Source organism: Labeo rohita, chromosome 2 (assembly GCF_022985175.1).
Source record: "Labeo rohita strain BAU-BD-2019 chromosome 2, IGBB_LRoh.1.0, whole genome shotgun sequence".
Taxonomy (NCBI): Eukaryota; Metazoa; Chordata; class Actinopteri; order Cypriniformes; family Cyprinidae; genus Labeo; species Labeo rohita.
Window position 1 is genome coordinate 6242038 of NC_066870.1, and position 19836 is coordinate 6261873.

The 19836-nt window shown below is 34.8% G+C and overlaps 3 protein-coding genes across 4 annotated transcripts; 1 reads left to right on the forward strand and 2 right to left on the reverse strand.

The window, feature by feature from the left end:
• Positions 1-613: 613 nt before the first annotated feature.
• Positions 614-3953, reverse strand: czib (CXXC motif containing zinc binding protein). Its single transcript, XM_051125627.1, has 8 exons — positions 3888-3953; positions 3726-3809; positions 3412-3468; positions 2786-2867; positions 2588-2619; positions 1459-1536; positions 926-991; positions 614-850 (listed from the first exon to the last, which is right to left on the reverse strand). Exons 1-8 carry the CDS (start codon positions 3891-3893, stop codon positions 773-775), a joined length of 483 nt encoding a protein of 160 aa, XP_050981584.1. The 5' UTR covers positions 3894-3953; the 3' UTR covers positions 614-772.
• Positions 3954-4664: 711 nt separating this feature from the next.
• On the reverse strand, positions 4665-8857 carry uck2b (uridine-cytidine kinase 2b). Its single transcript, XM_051134391.1, has 7 exons — positions 8696-8857; positions 6909-7068; positions 6571-6667; positions 6315-6457; positions 5398-5495; positions 5168-5216; positions 4665-5085 (listed from the first exon to the last, which is right to left on the reverse strand). The coding sequence occupies exons 1-7, from the start codon at positions 8798-8800 to the stop codon at positions 4952-4954; spliced, it is 786 nt and encodes a 261-aa protein (XP_050990348.1). The 5' UTR covers positions 8801-8857; the 3' UTR covers positions 4665-4951.
• A 531-nt stretch (positions 8858-9388) lies between these two features.
• On the forward strand, positions 9389-19818 carry aldh9a1b (aldehyde dehydrogenase 9 family, member A1b). 2 transcript variants are annotated; one of them, XM_051134365.1, is made up of 12 exons: positions 9389-9469; positions 9737-9976; positions 10153-10298; positions 10412-10541; positions 12609-12743; positions 13356-13552; positions 14794-14934; positions 16043-16231; positions 16326-16413; positions 16541-16682; positions 18108-18220; positions 18315-19818. In XM_051134365.1, the coding sequence occupies exons 2-12, from the start codon at positions 9796-9798 to the stop codon at positions 18407-18409; spliced, it is 1557 nt and encodes a 518-aa protein (XP_050990322.1). In that variant the 5' UTR covers positions 9389-9469; positions 9737-9795; the 3' UTR covers positions 18410-19818. The 2 variants fall into 2 exon arrangements, with proteins under 2 accessions (XP_050990322.1, XP_050990312.1); XM_051134355.1 differs by having other exon boundaries at positions 9395-9469; positions 9765-9976.
• The last annotated feature ends 18 nt before the right edge of the window (positions 19819-19836 follow it).

Here is a 19836-nt window from a genome sequence, read left to right on the forward strand (position 1 = left end):
TTATTAATTAAAATTAACAAGATAAAAACAGTAACAAACTGACACTTGTTAGTAGAATTGTAGAACTTTAGATTAGCGAACTATTCACTATTTACTATTAACTGGTTTCTTATTAGCATACACTATTATATCATGTATAATAATGTCTTATTCCTTTCTAGATCCTTATACCTATACTTTACTACAACTACCTTACTATCAATAAACAGTAATTAGGAGTTTATTGAGAAAAAACTCAATAGTGAATATTGTTTTTTACTCTGAAGTGTTACCAAATACATTACTAAAAGTAATATAGATACTAGTAACTTTTAGGGAATCAATGTTAAAAACATACATTATACATTTTATGCATTTTGATATGTGATGATATGTGATAATACCAGAATATTTAATGTATGTTTACTGCCATTTGGCTTTATTTGCATACATTTGAGGACTGAAATCTTAATTCTGTGTGCTATCTATTGGTGTTTGTATAATTATTACACCTGTCCCATAATGGCACATAAATATATACTACTCTCCTTTTTTGGATCATTAGCCGGCTTGCAAACCCTAATAGGAAATGCAAATCTGCTTTCCACATGCACATAAACACACAAAAAAAATATCAAATCATTCCATACTTTATTATTGTAGTAACAAACCTTTTACCAATTAGCAGCAGCCAATCAGCATGGACTAACGAGTGTGTGGTGTAGTCAATTTTAAATTGATATTCTTCATTCAGTAACCAGTCAGTTGTTCTTCAATCAGACCTCTTTATTTTTCAGCATTTGATGAATTGATGTGTGACCTCATAGATCCCCACAGACTCACTGGCCTTCTCATCATAGTCCGTCCAGTCCTAAAACATGTGACAGAGATTGTTATGACTTCCTGAATGAACTAGAAGGTGTAAAATGACTGCGTGAATTCTTACGTTCTCTTGCAGGTTGATTTCGGGGAACTGGGTGGTCGTCTCCGCTCCGCTAGCGGCAAAACCAGCCTGTAAAATAACGAGGTGATTGTTTATGTTTTTTATTTAGATCAAGGTAAAACTTCTCAAGATTATTTGAGAAATAACTGATTGATTACACTACCATTCAAAAGTTTAGGGTACTACTTTTATAATGCTTCTGAAGTCTTTTATGCTTACCAAGGTTGTATTTAAACTATAAGGTTATATTTAAATATTTTGAAATAATATTACAATTTAAAATAACTGTTTCCTATTTCAATACATTTTCAAATATAATCAATTTCTGTGATGTAAGGCTGAATTTTCAGCATCATTACTCCAGTCTTCAGTGTCACGTGATCCTCATTACAATATGCTGATTTGCTGCTCAAGAAACGTTTTTTATTATTATTAGTGTTTGAGTAATTTAATGCTTCTTTGCTGAATAAATACTTTTATTTTTTTTAAAAAAAAATATATACACTATACAATACCATACTACTTAAACATCTCACCTGAGGTTGAAAATCGACTGGTTCCAGGCCTCGACACTCAAACTGGACAATTGTCTTAAACCTTTCACTGTCTTCTGCCTTTAGAAGAAAAAAATATATGTACTATAGTATATATATAGTAAGTCTGAGCAAATAATATATGCAACAATGCAATACCAGTCTAAAGTTTTTGAACAGTAAGATTTTTAATGTTTTTTAAATTAGTCTCATTTAAAAACCCACTCTCCAAGCCTGCATTTATTTAATCCAAAGTACATCAAAAACAGTAAAATTTTAAAATATTTATACTTTTATTTAAAATTATTTAAAATAACTGTTTTCTATTTGAATATATTTTAAAATTTAATTTATTCTTGTGATTTCAAAGCTGATTTTTAGCATCATTACTCGTCTTCAGTGTCACACGATCCTTCAGAAATCATTCTAATATTCTGATTTGCTGCATTTATTATTATTATTATTATGTTAATAAAACAGCTTAGTAGAATTTTTCAGATTTCTTTGACCAATAAAAAAGCATTTATCTGAAATATAAATATTTTGTAACATTATAAATATCTTTATCATCCCTTTTGATCAATTTAAAGCAACCTAAATAAAAGTATTCATTTTTATAATTGATAATGATACTGACTCCAAGCTTTTGAATGGTATAGTGTATAATGTTACAAAATCTTTTTATTTCTGATATTTGGATCTTTCTATTCATCAAAGAATCCTAAGAAAAATGTACTCAACTGTTTTAAATATTGATAATAATATTTAGTTTTTAGTTTCTTCAATAGCAAATCAGCTTATTAGAATGATTTGTGAAGGATCATGTGACACGTAAGACTGGAGCAATGACACTAAAAATTCAGCTTTAATCACAAGAATAAATTACATTTTAAAATATATTCAAAGAGAAAGCAGTTGGTTTAAATAGTAAAAATATTTCACAATATTACTGTTTTTGCTATACTTTGGATCAAACAAATGCAGGCTTGGTGAGCAGAAGAGACTTCTTTAAAAAACATAAAAAACTGTACTGTTCAAAAACTTTTGACTAGTAGTGTAAATATTCATATGCAACCATTTTACTTAGCACATTGTAGTTTTTAAAGTAACAATCAAATTTATTCTGTCTTACATTGTAAGGTGTGATTGTGTCCCTCAGGATATCTGGAAACAGTAAGACATCCAGTTAAGTCCAATAAGACATCCATATGCACTTACCCAACCAAAAATATAAGAACACCAATACAGAAGATATTCTTTATAACATATCTGCATTTGGGCCATATACAAGCATTTTATCAGCACATTTAAAAGCTAGTAGCCTGAATACCTATGGAGTTTTCCCGAGAACATAGTTTACACTTCTGCACCATGCTAGCACTCCCTCGTCCTCCTTTCAGCGGCATGCTGTCCTGAAAGACGAAAAGACCAATGATCACTATACAGAAAGACGTTTATTTCGATGCACTTCAATCTAAGCAATTTAGTAAACATGAAGTCAGTGCAAAAGTGCAGTGTATCAGTGCAGGTGCGATTTTGTATGAATAACAACTTAAATATAAATTAAAAAAAATAAAAAACTAGTGAACTATTTGTTTCATGTTTTCTCTATTATGCAGTGTGGCAGTACTTATTATTGTAGTTTTAAATTATTGTAAAAGTGATTCAGACACATTTTGCAACAGAAAGTCTTGGAGGGAAAAAATGCAAATTTTGTCACTTTTTTGAGAAATAATAAAAAATACTGTTTTTTGTCTGTTCACTTGCAAAATCTAGCAAAAAATATTTTATAAAAATGTGAAGATAAACATATCTTTACTGCTAATATTGTTGCATCCCTTTTGGTTGCACTTTGTTTGTTGTAGATTTTTGAAGTTGCTTTGGACAAAAGCATGTAAACATCTTGCAACAATACTAATAGATGATGCAAACCAGTTATTGGCTATTGCAACCTACCAGTAAGGTGATGTACTGCCATTTATCAGACACCTCACCACAATTCCCACACTTCAGCTGCAAGGACAGGAGACAGTAATGAAATGACATGTCAGTCATTAAATCAAATGCCCACTAACAACATAAATAGTTTTCAGAATTGTCAGTATTCATCACATTTACAAATGACTCTAATAAGTCTATATAAATCCTGAAAAGTTTCCATAAAGAACAGTGAGCAACTGCTTAAAGTGTTAATATTTTACGCGAGTAAAACAACAATGTCTATTAATATTACCAGTCCACTGACAGCATGTCACACGAACACACTTTACCTTTAAATACCAGCGGAAATCATCTCCCACCGGCCTCACGTTTGTAACATTCTCCAAAGTCGCTTTAAACTGCAGTCCAAATTTCTATAGACAACAAGAAACAGTTAGTTGAGCGACTATTCATTGATATTTAACAGGTATCTAATGCTTTTACACACATACCCCCATATTGAGCCACGCCTCTGCTGCCTCACGTCATCCAATGACGTATAAGAAGCGCGACGGATGCCACGTTAGCGGCTCCGCCTAGCGGACATACGGGGTATTACATGTGTGAAACGATGTGAAAGAGTGGAACAAAGAAACAGAAACAGCGTATAGTTTTTTTTTTTTATTCCACCACAACGTAATGGATTATTAATCAACAAAATCAGATGTATACAAGTAATCCAGTGAAAAATTCGTAGAAAAATACTGGGGAAAGTTAACACAGGCTTATTAAATTAGTGAGCACAAGGTTACTAAAATCAGTATAATTCAAGTAATCAATTTTTTGGTGTTACCAATAATTGTGTTTGAGGTATTTAATGTAATCCCTGATTTTATCCGGGGAGTGTAGTAATTCGGGAATGAGTTATAATACTCTGTATGCACACTGAGATATTGTGGGCAAAAACAAGAACTGTAAATATAGTCGACCAAACATGACAAAATGTCATGTCAAATGTACAAAACACTACAATTGTGAGAACCACATAACAACATTGAGATTCAACTAGAAGGCTCTAAAAAAAAACAATATAAAATACTAGCGTACCATGTTGCCATCATTACGAAATCACACATCTCTTCAATCACACCACACATAAAAGGGCCTCAAATATGAGGTACAAGGGTTTTATCTTTCGTGGATGGAACAACCCACCCAACCTGAGCTCTGACTTCAAGTTTGTATGCAAACAGCACTGTAACCAAAGTTGTCTCTACTTCCAGTCTGACAAAACTTTCCATACTATTCCTTTATTTTCTGAGTGGCTGAGAAAGCAGACAGACACGCTGACAGGACATGCTGAGTGTGCGATCAAACTTTTCATAAAACATACAGCACTTTCAAAACCCTGTAACAGCAAACAGTTATTCACAACCACAACATTTCAAATGCAAAATGCAAATCATAGTGACAATAACAAAGGCGTTTCAGCTCCTGCATCCCCTCATTGTCATTAGATGAATGGGATGTATACTGTTCCGCCTTCTCCTCAATGGAGGGAAGGGCTACAGTGAGGTCAGTGAGGTCGACTCGACTCAGACGTCCGTCTTTGTCTAGGGGTCCCGTGGCCGTTCTGAAAACCGTTCTGTCGTTTGGTGAATCCTCCGTTCAGGATATCCTGAATATGCTGCACAATCAGATTAATAGCCACTAGAAAGAGAAATAAAAACACATCAAGTTAAAGCTCTCCAGTGTGCGTTTCATAGCAAATAACTAGTGATTACTGACTCACCGAGATTGTCTGCTCCTCGGGGGATGATGACATCTGCATACTTTTTGGTCTGTAAATATAAATGTTACAGTTTATTTAGGGCACAAAGAATGATGTAACAGTGAGAAAGCTTACGGAGAGTGTCAAGTTGGTATTCGTGATACCATTTCTGACAATAAAGTCAAGTTAAAAGCAGCTATAATAATTAAGAAATTAAGTTTAGACTGAAAGACATTTATGAAGGTACTCACAGGAAGACAGAACTCCTCAAAGGCTGGCTTCACAAAGGTGATGTACTGGCACAGAACTTGCTCCAGCTCTCTGCCTCTCTCACTGATGTCCCGCAACACTGAAAGAAACAAGAAAACACAGTGTTAGTATATAACGTTGGGACGTTTAACCAAACCTTCACACTCATTTTACCTTAATATGGCTATTATTGCTGGAAGTTCCACGCAAAAGTGTTTTATAAATGATTGATTATTATTATTTTTTTTAATAATCAAGCATATCACACAACAATTAAAGATACTTTATCTCATTGAATTATCTAATGTTTTGCATACACAAAAAATATATAAAAAGTTATGTACATTTAACTTGATATTATAATTTTTTTCCCTTGTTTAACACTGTAAAGCTGCTTTGACTATCTGTATTGTAATTTTTTCTATTTCTATTGTAATATTTTACAATAAGTTTATTGTTTTAGTAATTTTAGTACTTAAAATACCAGTCAAAAGTTTTTGATCCAGAACAGTAAAGTCTCTTCTGCTCACCATGTCTGCATTTATTTGATCCGAAGTACAGCAAAAACTGTAAAATTTATATATATATATATATATATAGATATAGATATATATATAGATATATAGATATATATATATTATAGTATATTATTATATTAACATATTTAAAATCTTACAGGTGATGATGAGGGTGAGTAATTCATGACAGAATTTTCATTTTTTGGGTAAACTATCCCTTTAACAAAGGATATTTCCTAGTTTCAGGTTATGATAATGACCCTGAAAACCCAGAGGAAATCAATCTCGTTATATAAACAAAGCTCTGTAGATCAACTCCACTTAAAGGAAGAAAGACAACAACCACTACTTAAATCCAAAACCAAATAAAAATGCAATTGAAAACATCACAGTGCATCTACCTCTTCGCGAGAGGCGCGTGTCTGGGTCTGTGTCCACAAACAGCTTCATTTGGAACAGGTCTCGAATCTCTTGTGAGTAGAACATGAGGATGCCCTCAAAGAGAACCACATCTGCTGGATACACAGTCACAAACTCATCCTTCCTGTAAGAAGTGTGGAGAACATATGATTCATAAGATAATACATCCAACAGTGATTCACTCATTAGAACACCCAAAATAGCAACTTGTGAAGAGACAGAGAGAGCAGCACTGACCTGGAATGGGTAACAAAGTCATAAACTGGGATGTGCACGGTCTTCCCCTGAATAATGTCACGCAGAGTCTTCATGACGAGCTCATTGTCGAATGCATCTGCGAATGATGGAAATGTTGATAAACAGATTATTCTCTGTAGGAAACTTCAAAAAGACAATGCGATTTTGCATTAAAGTGACTATGAGAAACATCTTCAAACCATTAGTGAAGACTGGCAGAAAACACCACTGGTTCTCACGTGCATGGTAACCAAACATCTTTTTTTCCCCTGAATATAACTAATAGATGACCGGATCTAACTTCTGAGTTCTTTCACAACGCTCAGACATTAAAGTACCTGGGTGATCGAAGTTGAACTGGCCCTTGAGTGCTTTGGCTTTCTGTTCAGATGTGAGCTCCCTGTAAAAGCTGTCTTGACTGAGGATGACCACCTGCCGTTGGTGACGGTCAATTTTATTCTGGCCCAACAGCTCCATGATCTTCTCACATACTGAAGACTGAGAAGAGAAAACATAAAACCACTTAGAAAGTGCTAAACTCCAAGCTACCCGGATACACACAACCTGAAAGTGTTTGTTCATATCACAACTTCTTAAGCCTCTAAATGATCAAACATGCTTTGCTGAAAAACCTGTTGTACACAACCTACTACATTTCTTCTGTGGTCAAAACTTAATTGGTAAGCAAAACTTGATTAGTAATACAAGAACTTCATTTGGACAACTTTTAACCCTCAGACTGCACATTTTCAAATAGTTGTATCTAAGCAAATACTGTCCTATCCTAACAAACCATACATCAATGGAAAGTTTATTTATTCAGCTTTCAGATGACGTATAAATCTCAATTTCATAAAATTGAACCCTATGACTGGTTTTGCGATCTAGGGTCACACATAGTGAAAAATTAGCTTTTCTCACTATATTTTCATATGTCAGGCTTCACAGAGTTTCCCAAAAAAATAAAAACATCTCATTTACTTGTCCTCACAATCACATCATCATTCCATACAATGTAAGTCAATGGGCACGAATACTTTTTGACTATAAACAATCTTCGAAACATCTTTCTAGTCTGCAGAACATGAAAAAGGGAAGCAAATGATAACACAATTGCTTTTGGGGAACCATCCTTTTAACTTGTGCTACATAGACAAAAGAGACTTGGCCTATGCCTGTGCAGACATGTGCTGTGAACTCTGGCGTGGTGGAACAGCATGGGGGTGGTCACGTATCCCATGTAAGGAAATTCTGAGGGGAAGCATGGCCTCCATTCATCGGCCATGTGAGCATTTTAAATCTGGGTCAGTTACTATTTGTTTGGATGACAGACATATGTTTTGATTCCGCCAATATGGGCAGCACTTCAGTGACAGATCTTAAAAGCATAAAGCAACCGCATTTTGACTGCGAGTAACATGGTTTTAATCTTTTCACAAGGTCGATTGTAATTCTTTATCGGTGTGGGAGTGAAATTTCCTGTACGTGAAGGTCAGCGGAAGATTAACGAACGCTTGCTCCAATGTAAACATCCTACGCTGTTATGACGTCACGTTCCCGCAAGTTTCGTTCGCCTACCTACGTGGAGGAAGTAGCACTTTCTCTAAAAACGGCGAAAGGAAACCACTTTTAAACCAGCATAGCAACAAATAAACAAATAACATAATACGTCAACTTACAATTTAGACACTCGAGGTCGATTGCAACCAATAAACAGCAAAAGGACACACGGTAATTCAAATGCTGCGCCACGTGGAGCTAAAGCATGACGTTAAGAAATATTCTAAATTCTAAACAAGTCTTAATTCAAATTACGAGTTGTCGGTTAAAGTTGAAATTATTTTCGCGTTTTGGAACAGTAATGAAACAAAAGCTTACCAGCTTGACGATATTTAAATGCTTTAAATAAGCTGTATATATTTTAACCTATACAGGCGTGTGAATACATTTTAAAATCGTATATGTTGTATTTTTAAAAATCGCGTTCTTGTCTATTTTATTGTGAGCTGGCTAAAGCCACGCGGTCGGTCGCTGGAGGCACCGGCGTCATAGAAAAACCCCCGTTACCCTACATGATAATAGCAGTAGAGTCTGTACGGTTATTAAACTACCAGAAAGCTCAAACCTTTCCGCTGGCTGTGCCTCCAGACACACCGATGAGGAAAGGCTGTCGGATGTTGTGGTCGTTCTCCGCTCTGTCCTCAAGATGTGTTTCACTGTCGCCAGCCATGCTTGCAGTGGGAACACAAGAGTGTGTGTCGCTATTCTAATAATACACACACACAGCGCTCCTCCTCCTACTGTCCCACTCACTGCTTTTTCATCAACGAAAATAATGCAGAAATTAATTTATACATTCATATATTTCTAAATACAAGTCTCTATATGTAAACATAAATGGCATCACAGATTAAAAGACAATATTTGAAAACAGAAAACAGATTTTGCCTCAATTAAAATGTGGAGAAGTAGGCCAAAATGGTAGTCTTACTGACAGGGAATTTCCGATATCCCCGTTAAAATATTTACCGTGTAAAATAAAATATAAAAACAAAAAATGACAACGTATTTTAATGATTTATCATATGTTTTAATAATAACATTCAGTTTGGTTTTAAATGATTGACGTTAGATGTTTTAGCTTTATTTCACAGTGATAGAAACTTTACAAAATAAGCGGGTACTGTCAACATCAGCATATTTAGAAACAATAAAGTTCACTGCATACATTTTATGTCATATTTTAAAATTACATTTAGTTTTTTAATTTACATTTGCGGAACCGTCAAATGACGTCATCAAGAATAACCCAATGGGAGTCGTTCTTACATATAAGCCCCGCCCTCAAATGCTCGAACATGGCTGGACTGATCTGAAATCGTCAGACCTGCTCTAGGAGGTGAGTGAACGTCTGTCACAGCAAAACCTTTTCTTTCTAGTATTTTTGAGCTTCAACGCAACACTTTCTCTGTATTAAGTTGCATTTAGGCTCACGGCTGATGTTGTTGCTTTCTATTTTACAGACTTTTATAGCAGTAACATAGTCATGAACTTATATATACAAAAAAATTGTGCTTTTTATTATTATTATATAAATCTCTTCTAATTTATGCTTGATTGTTTGATTTTTATTGGTGTAACACTATGTTTTGGTGCAAAATCTCAGAAGACCGTGTTTGTTGACACTCGTCCAGGGGGTCAAAGTTCAGTGTTAGGCATTTGAAGATGGCCCTGATGAGATTTCTCCAGACCCCAGGTCTCCGTGGGGCCCTGTGCTACACCGGTACCAGGACGCTATCTTCAGGAACCCTTCATATCAAAGATCCACTGAACTTCTGGTGTGGAGGCCGGGTCAATCTCAAAGATGTGAAAACCAAATCCGAACCAGTATATGAGCCTGCAACAGGTAATATATTTACTAAACTAGTTTTCTTCATTTAACCTTCTTCTAAGCATTACTTAATCAATCAGACTTTGCCCCATCACATGATCACAGTCACATCTGGCTATGCATTTACCGTTAAGTGCTTTAAAAACATTAAAAAAACATTATCATCCCTGATCTTTGTGAATGTATCACAGGTCGTGTCCTGTGCCAGCTGCAAGCTTGTGGTGCCGCAGATGTGGATGCAGCTATTGGGAGCGCCAGTGCTGCTTTTAAAGTGTGGAGTAAACTGGCCGGCATGGAAAGAGCAAGAGTCATGCTAGAAGCTGCTAGACTCATTGAGGTAGACTTGGAATTTGTTAATCAGGCATCCTAACACATTGCATAAAAGTGCTGCATTGATTCAAATCTTCTTGAGTCTGATCATGTCAGTTGATTTCTGTTGTTTGAGAATAGAAAAGAAGAGAGGAGATTGCTGAGATAGAGGTTGTCAACAATGGCAAGTCCATCACAGAAGCCCGTTTAGATGTGGACTCAGCCAGACTGTGCATTGAGTATTTTGCAGGACAAGCCACCACACTTTCAGGTTAGCTGTTTTGGCATTGATCTTTCTCACTAAAACTGTACACTACAGGTCAAAACATTCTGAAAAATTAAGGATTTTTTTTTTCAATATTTTTGAAAGAAGTCTCAAATGCTCACCAAGGCTGCATTAATTTCATTAGTAAGATTGTAGAATGTTGTTACAATTGAAAAGCACTTTTTTCTATTTTAATAAATAATAAAATGTAAATTATTTCAGATCAAAATTTTCAGCAGTGCTCAATGTTCATTTGGTGCTTAAGAAACGTTCTTCTTTTTTTTCTTTTTTTTGAAAGCTTAATGTTTTTGTTGCTTAATATTTTTGCGGAAGCATGATACACTACAATACAAAAATTTGGGCTAACTAACATAAACAAGGTTTCTGAAGGTTTTATGAGGGTAAATTTAAGACTTTTTAAAGACCTTTTTAAGACTAACTAAAGAAAATGTAAGGAAAAAAAATCGAAGGGAAAACAATACAGCAGTATGTTATCTAAGTATAGTTAGAGATTTACTTTCACTTTCAAATTAGCAGCAATTCAGCATCTAGCAATTGTTTGTTTTTAGTTAGTTTTAGTTTTCCCGCTTTTCCTCGCTTTCCTTTGGTAAAAGCACCGTGTGCATTTTACTTTCACTTTCAAATTAGCGGCAATTCGCTGTCAAGCAGTTGTTTGTTCTTAGTTTGTTTGAGTTTTCCCTCTTTTCTTCACTTTCCTTTGGTTTTAAGTAGCTTGTAAAAGCGTTGTGCGCATTTTACTTTCACTTTTAAATTAGCGGCATTAATGTAACATAACTTTTATTAACAAAACAAATAAAAATACACCATGTTATATGCCTAACATAAAAAAATAAACTTACACAAAGTTTAAATCGGTATGCAAAACTGAGAACCAGTAAACACTGTGTAACAAAATAAATAAATGTAGAACGTTCAGCAAAACAAATAAGAAAGCTTGGAAGCACGGCATACACCTTGATGTAATATATATTTATATATATATATATATATGTGTGTAAATAAATAAATAAAAATCAGCTGTGGAACACTGGAATCAAATAAATATGAAACATCCACTATCACCTTAGATAAATGGCAGAAGTCAACAGGCTTTTCAAAATCCAAAATATTTTTAAAACGGGCATTTTTGCATTTCGTTTTGAAACTTTTCCACCATAGTCTTGTCTTTCTTACCTCTCTGTTCTTGTCAGTCAGCTTGACTCACTCTCTTCAGGTGATAAATGAAATCTGGTCTGTGATGCGACTGTTGTTCAGTTTTAATTGTATTTAATTGTATTGTCTGTTCTCTAACTGAACTAAATGATTTTTATTACTATAAAAAAATCTAAACGACAAGTTCTTCTTTAGGTGACCATGTAAGCCATGTAGCACAGAAATTACACTTTCACTTCACTTTAAAATGAAATGCATGAGGAAACAATCCCTCACGAAAATTAATGCCATGATCATATGAATATAAGACTTGCTGCTCTAATTTAAGACCTTTTCAATGCCATAATTCACGGAAAAGTGATTTGAGACCTTTTTAAGACCTGTGGAAACCCTGATAAAAAATAATAATAATAAATAAAGAAATGAACGCTTTTATTCAGCAAGGATGCATTAAATTGATCAAAAGTGACAGTAAAGATTTGTAATGCTACAGAAGATTTCTGTTTCAAATAAATGCTTTTATTTTTATTTTTCTATTCATCAATGAATCCTGAAAAAAGACCACAGTTTTCACAAAAATGTTAAGCTGTAAAAACTGCTTTAAAAACGTTAATATAATTTATGTAAAAACATTAATATAATTAATAACTGAGCAGCAAATCAGCATATTGGAAATTTCTGAAGGATCATGTGACACTGAAGACTGGAGTAATGATGCTGAAAATGCAGCTTTGCATGACAGGAATAAGTTACAATTTAAAATGCACAAAAATAGACATCACTTCTTTTAAAATGTAATATTTTATAATATTTCTGTATTTAAATAAATGCAGCCTTGGTAAGCATAACAAACTTAACTTAACGTAATTAAGACTATACAGGTGGGCTGTTCTTTCTCAGGTCAGCATGTTCAGCTACCAGGAGGTTCGTTTGCCTACACACGTCGGGAGCCACTAGGTGTGTGTGTGGGAATAGGAGCCTGGAACTACCCCTTTCAGATTGCAGCCTGGAAATCTGCTCCAGCCATCGCTTGTGGTATGTGTTATATAAGTTATATAAGTGTTTCTTAGCATACTGGAATCACAGAATGACAAAACATATACCTTGAATAAAGGTATCCACTGATAAGCCAATAAATTACATGCTATAAATGGATAATAATACAATTTTATATGCTTTTGTCTGAATAAATAAATCAATTTTAAATGCTATAAGGGTTGCTCCGAAGAACTAACCAATATTCCATGAGGCCCCTGGTAAAAAATGTAGATTTTTCTAGTAAAGGAAAAACATAATTACATTTTTTATACAAGTTTTTGATTATTCAATATGTGTACAATTTAACTGTTTACTAATGAGGCCACTCATGAGAGAAGTGTCATTTTAACGGAAAATCTAGCTGAGATATTTTGGCTAAAAATTATGGCACATAACATGTTCTGCTACAGACATAAATGATATCTTGAAGCCAAATTTAAAAATGTTACAGTTTTCACCTGGCACCCTATAAAGCATAATCTTTGACCCTAATCCTGGTGAAGATTTGTTTTATATCCCCTTTGTTCGCTCTTGATCTGTCCTAGATCTTTGCATGAAATGATTATCTTAACTCTCCATTTACACTCTTATATTACGATTCTGTTGTAGGCAACTCTATGGTGTTCAAGCCGTCACCGGTGACCCCTGTGACGGCAGTGCTGCTGGCTGAGATTTATTCACAGGCTGGGGCTCCTGAGGGCCTTTTCAATGTGGTGCAGGGCGGACAAGAGACGGGTTCTCTGCTGTGTCATCATCCATCTGTAGCGAAAGTCTCCTTCACAGGAAGTGTGCCCACAGGCAAGAAAGTATGATGATTTGAGGAGTAATAATAGCTGTCACAGAACTTCACTTAAAGGGATAGTTCACCCAAAAATGAAAATCATTTACTTATCCTCATGTCATTCCAAACCTATAAGACTTGATTAACTTTGAAACACAAATAATGATATTTTAATGAGACCTGAGGGATTTCTGTCCCTTCATTAAAGTCCAGGTAACTAAAACCTAGAAGAAATCCATATGAATCGATCAGTTTAATCCTTTTTTTTTTTTACCTACGCTCTCAGAACAAAAAACCCTCATCGTTTGTCTAAATGATGAATGAATTTTCATTTTTGGGTAAACTATCTCTTTCAGAAGTTTGCTTAACATGCCTGTTTTAAAAGAATAGTTCACTCCAAAATAAAGATTTGCTAGAAATTTACTCTCTCTAGCCATCCAAGATATACATGACTTTGTTTCTTCATAGGGAAACTGATTTTGGAGAAATTTAGCATTACATCACTTGCTTACCAGTGAATGGGTACCATTAGAATGAGAGTCCGAACAGCTGATAGAAACATCACAAGTAATTCACACTAGTCCAGTCCATCAGTTAATGTCTTGTGAAGTGAAAAGCTGCACATTTGTAATAAGCTTCCAGTTAAAAGTCCTCTATCCATTACTTTCTCCAGTGAAAAAGTCATCTTGTCTGAATCAGGAGAGAAATATGCACTGATCGGCACTGTTTACAACAGTCAAAACCGTTCTAAACAAATATGTTGGTGGATTTTGATGTGAGACGACTAAAGGGGATGGAAGCGTTATTCAGGATTATAGACTTATGGACTATATTTTGGCCAGAAGCAACAGTTTAACATTAAAAATGTCTAAGTGATAGATTTGTTTATTGCAAATATTTTCACATCACAAGATGTTAATTGGACTGGAGTGATGTGGATTACTTGTGGATTATTGTGATATTTTTTATCAGCTATTTGGACTTTCATTCTGACGGCACCCATTCACTGCAGAGGATCCATTGGTTTACAAGTGATGTAATGCTAAATTTCTCCAAATCTATTCTTATGAAACAAACTCCTCTACATTTTGGATGGCCTGAGGGTGAGTAAATCTTTAGAGAAGTTGCATTTTTGGGTGAACTAGTTAGTAGTATTTATTATACCAGATGTTATACACTCTATTGAGAAAGTCATTAATAGTAGTTGTAATGGAAAGTAGCCTAGAATAGACTTCCTTCATTCAAATGCACATTTTGGCCCAACAGATAATGGAAATGGCCTCCCGAGGGGTTAAACCAGTGACACTGGAGCTCGGCGGTAAATCTCCACTGATCATCTTTGAGGACTCTGACCTAGAAAACGCTGTTAGAGGAGCACTCATGGCCAACTTCCTGTCTCAAGGCCAGGTACTGTATTGGAAAGTCAAGTCAAAATATAAAGATATAATATAGTTAAAGAGAGTTAGCCGATAACAAGTTTACGAAGTCACAGGTGATCACAACCATGCTGATATACAGACCAACTGCACAATTACGAGTATAGTATTGCTTTAAAGGGGTCACTGGACGCAAAGTTCACTTTTTCATGTTATTTGAACATTAATGTGTGTTGTCAGTGTATGTACAAATCTACCCTATAATGATAAAAATCCATGCAGTGGTTTTTAATTAATCTGTAAAAATAATATCCCCTTTTTAAAATTGAGCCATTCACAGATGCCTGTCGTTGTGGCGTCACACCGACAGAGGCCACTCCCACGATAGTTTGATTGACATGAGCGTCTGACCTTAGATCAGCTGTCACAGTCTGACCTCCATTGTTTCGAAGCCGGAGCAGGGATGTAAGTTAGACAAGAATATCTCCGATTGAGCAATTGAGGTGTTGTGTTTCTGGATGTAATAATGAACATAGTGGATGTCATTTACTCCCGACATCTGAGCTGCTAAAGATACAGTGGATTACGTTTGTTTGTGAAGGGAATGTGCCTCCCGATCTACATATATCCGTCTATGTTTGCGCGAATCATTCATGATCCAGCTTCACTTACAGCAGAAGTGAGTATAAGGGTTTTTGAATCTTTGCAATCGCCTTTCCTAATAACGTGCTAGTTAGCAAGTTTAGTGGCTAAACACGACTAAATGCGGCTAAAGTAAACATGCTCGTCACTTCACAGAAAGAAAAGAAAGGGGCGGGGCGAGCAGAGTTCATTTGCATTTAAAGGAACAACCCCTCAGAATGAGATGATTTTTGCAGAGCTCATTTTGACAAGGTAAAACAGGTGTTATTTTACACAACCATTGAGAATTTTTAACCAAAGTATATTATAGACTTTTCACTAAGACCCTAAAGAATCATATCAACTTGTGGAAAATGGGCATCCAATGACCCCTTTAAAGTGTAAATGTAAAATTCTGACTAGAAAATCAAACAGAGCAGCATTTATTTAACATAGAAACCTTTTGTAACATTATTAATGTTTTTAATATCACTTCTTTTTATATTGTCTGTTTGTAGGTGTGCAGTAATGGCACCAGAGTTTTCGTGCAAAGCTCAATTCTTCCTCAGTTCTTGAAAGAGGTGCTCAAGAGAACTAAAGCCATCCAGATAGGAGACCCTCTGTTGGATGAGACCCGTATGGGAGCTCTAGTCAGCAAACCACACCTGGACAAGGTGCTGGGATATGTGAAGCAAGCTAAGAATGAGGTATAGTTGTTGTTCAGAAACTATTCGTATAGTAGCATGATTGTATGGTTTACCATATGATATGGGTTTTAAAGTAGCTACTTTTTCTTGATAGGGAGCCAGAGTGCTCTGTGGAGGGGAGCCCTTCACCCCAGCAGATCCTAAACTAAAAGATGGATACTACATGACACCATGTGTGCTCGGTGAAAAAAACTGTTGGCGGCTGATGCTGAGATCATTCGTTTTGGAAACATTCAATGGTGTATTTTTGTTCTTTTCCTTCAGCCCGTGTTGTGTTCATTCATGTGTTGTTTTTTTTTTTTTTTTCAGACAACTGCACAGATGACATGACGTGTGTCCGAGAGGAAATCTTTGGGCCTGTGATGTCAGTACTGTCCTTTGATACAGAGGACGAGGTTCTTCGGAGAGCCAATGACAGCGCTCTGGGTCTGGCTGCAGGAGTCTTTACTAAGTAAAGTGACAGTTATTTTTGTAAACACCTACCATTCAAACATTTGTGGTTTTCAGTGTTCTTTAAAGAAGTCTCTTCTGCTCACAAAGGGTGCATTTATTTAATCAAAAACACAGTAAAAACTGATTTGCTGCTGAAGAAATATTTATTACTATTATCAAATTTGAAAAGAGGGCTTAATATTTTTGTGGAAATGGTGATTGATTTTTTCAGGGTTCTTTCATGAACAAAGTTCAAATATATAGCATACTGTATATTTTAAACACTATCAGACAAGTTTTAAATGTTTTAAATGTTTTTCATGTTTTTTAAAGAAGTCTCCTCTGCTCACCAAGCCTGCATTTATTTGATCCGAAGTACAGCAAAAATAGTAATGTGAAATATTTTTACTATTTAAAATAACTGCTTTCTATTTTAATATATTTTAAAATGAAATTTATTCCTTTGATCAAAGCTAAATTTTCAGCATCATTACTCCAGTCTTCAGTGTCACATGATCCTTCAGAAATCATTTTAATATGCTGATTTGCTGTTCAAGAAACAATTATTATTATTATTATTTAAAACAGTACATTTTTCAGGATTCTTTGAATAGAAAATCCAAAGATCAGCGTTTGTCTGAAATGAAAAGCTTTTGTAACATTGTACACTAAAACCATTCAAAGGTTTGGAGTTTCTTTTCTTTTTTCCTTTTTTTTTTTTTTGTTTTTTTAGAAAGAAATTATATAAATTTATACTTTTATTTAGGAAGGATGCTTTAAATTGATCAGAAGTGATGATAAAGACATTTATAATGTTACAAAAGATTTCTATTTTAGATAAAATTCTGTTCTTCTTAACTTTCTATTCATCAAAGAAACCTGAAAAAACTGAAACAACTGTTGTTTTCAACAATAATAAATGTTCTTGTACAGCAAATCAGAATATTAGAATGATTTTTGAAGGATCGTGTGGCACTGAGGACTGGAGTAATGATGCTAAAAATTAATCTTTGAAATCACAGGAAATAAATTATATTTTAAAATATATTAAAATAGAAGGCAGTTATTTTAAATAGCAAAATTTTACTGTTTTTGCTGTACTTTGGATCAAATAAATGCAGGCTTGGTGAGCAGAAGAGACTTCTTTAAAAAAACATTACAAATTTTACTGTTCAAATATTTTTGACTGGAAGTGTATAAAATAGCATTTATTTAAAATACAATTTTTTGTAACATTAAAAATGTCGCTACTCATGCATTTTTTCAATTTAATATGTCCTTGCAGAATAAAAATATTAATTTCTTTTTAAAAAATCTTCATGGCTCTAAACTTTTGAGTGGTAGTACAGTTTGTGTGATTGGGTGGTCTCTAAATTAACAAAGCTATACTGGGACTTTCCCAATTGCTCATATGTTCCTATCCTGTCTGTTTCTGACTCACCAGAGATGTTAAGAGAGCCCACCGTGTTATAGAAAACCTACAGGCTGGATCTTGCTTCATCAACAACTACAATATCACCCCTGTGGAGGTGCCGTTTGGAGGATACAAGGCCTCAGGTGGAGTTTCCAAACATTTTATGTCTGTGTGTTTGCTCTGTAACACTAAACACTCACTGTACCCAAATTTAACATGACATTTATCTGTTTCTAGGTATTGGAAGAGAAAATGGCCAGGTGACCATTGAATTTTACTCTCAGTTGAAGACTGTGGTGGTGGAGATGGGTGATGTGGACAGTCTTTTCTGAACACGAGCCAGGCGTATTCTGGTTGCAGATTAATAATTGGATCTTACAGCAAGATCTCAAAGTGGAATTACTCACATGTCCTTAAGACTGATACACACAGTTCTAGAAATGTATTAATGTTTACCACTAACGGACCATGTTTAGCCTGCTAACATAATTTCTGTCAAGTAATGACAGCTGTCTGTGAATATTTCACAATCAAGTGCCTGTACTGTAGGATGGTACGATTCTTAAAGGAGATGTCCACTTCCAGAACAAAAATTTACAGATAATGTACTCACCCCCTTGTCATTCAAGATGTTCATGTCTTTCTTTCTTCAAATTATGTTTTTTGAGGGAAACATTTCAGGATTTTTCTCCATATAATGGACTGATATGGTGCCCCAATTTTGAACTTCCAAAATGCAGTTTAAATGCGACTTCAAACGATTACAAATACGGTTGTAAATGATCCCAGCCGAGGAAGAAGGGTCTTATCTAGCATAATGATCGGTTATTTTAATAAAAATAATAAAATTTATATACGTTTTAATGTCAAAGGCTCCTCTTGTCTTTCTCTGCCTGGACTGTTTTTGTTCTGGTTCATGACAGTTAGGATATGTCAAAAAACTTCCATCTCATGTTCTCCCTCAACTTCAAAATCGTCCTATATCACTGTTTTACCTTTTTTGTTAAGGGTGTTTGATCTTCTTTGCATGTTCACTTTGCAAAGACTGGGTTGGAACTTCTGCAGCGATGTAGGATGATTTTGAAATGATTTTTGAAGTTGAGGTAGAAAATACAATTGGAGTTTTTCAACATACCCTAAATGTCTTGAGCCAGAATAAACCGAGTTCAGAGAGAAAGACAAGACGAGCATTTTAGAATAAAAAGTATTTAAATTGTAATTATTTTTATAAAAATAACTGATCGTTTCACTAGATAAGACCCTTCTTCCTCGGCTAGGATCATTTACAACTGCATTTGGGATCGTTTTTAACCTGTACTTTGGAAGTTCAAAATCGGGGCACCATATCAGTCCATTATACAGACAAAAATGCTGAAATGTTTTCTTTAAAAAACATATTTTCTTTACGACTGAAGAAAGAAAGACATGAACATCTTGGATGATAATTGGGTGAGTACATTATATGTGAATCTTTGTTTTGGAAGTGGACTTCTCCTTAACGAACATAAGACTGTAAACAGCATTAATTTAAAGAAACTCTCATTATATGTGATTATTAAAAGCTCTAATGTGATATTTTGGTTAATGTGCCTGTGTGTCAGACAATGCCTGTGCTGTGAATATATGCTTTATCTTGTGTTTGAGGAAATACTATGCATGTAATCTTTTTAAACTAATGACAAAAAGCGATTCATCATTGTAATGAAAAAGCTTGTGTATAATGAAGGAGTGCCTCATGTAAGGTCGTCTGAAGTGTTGT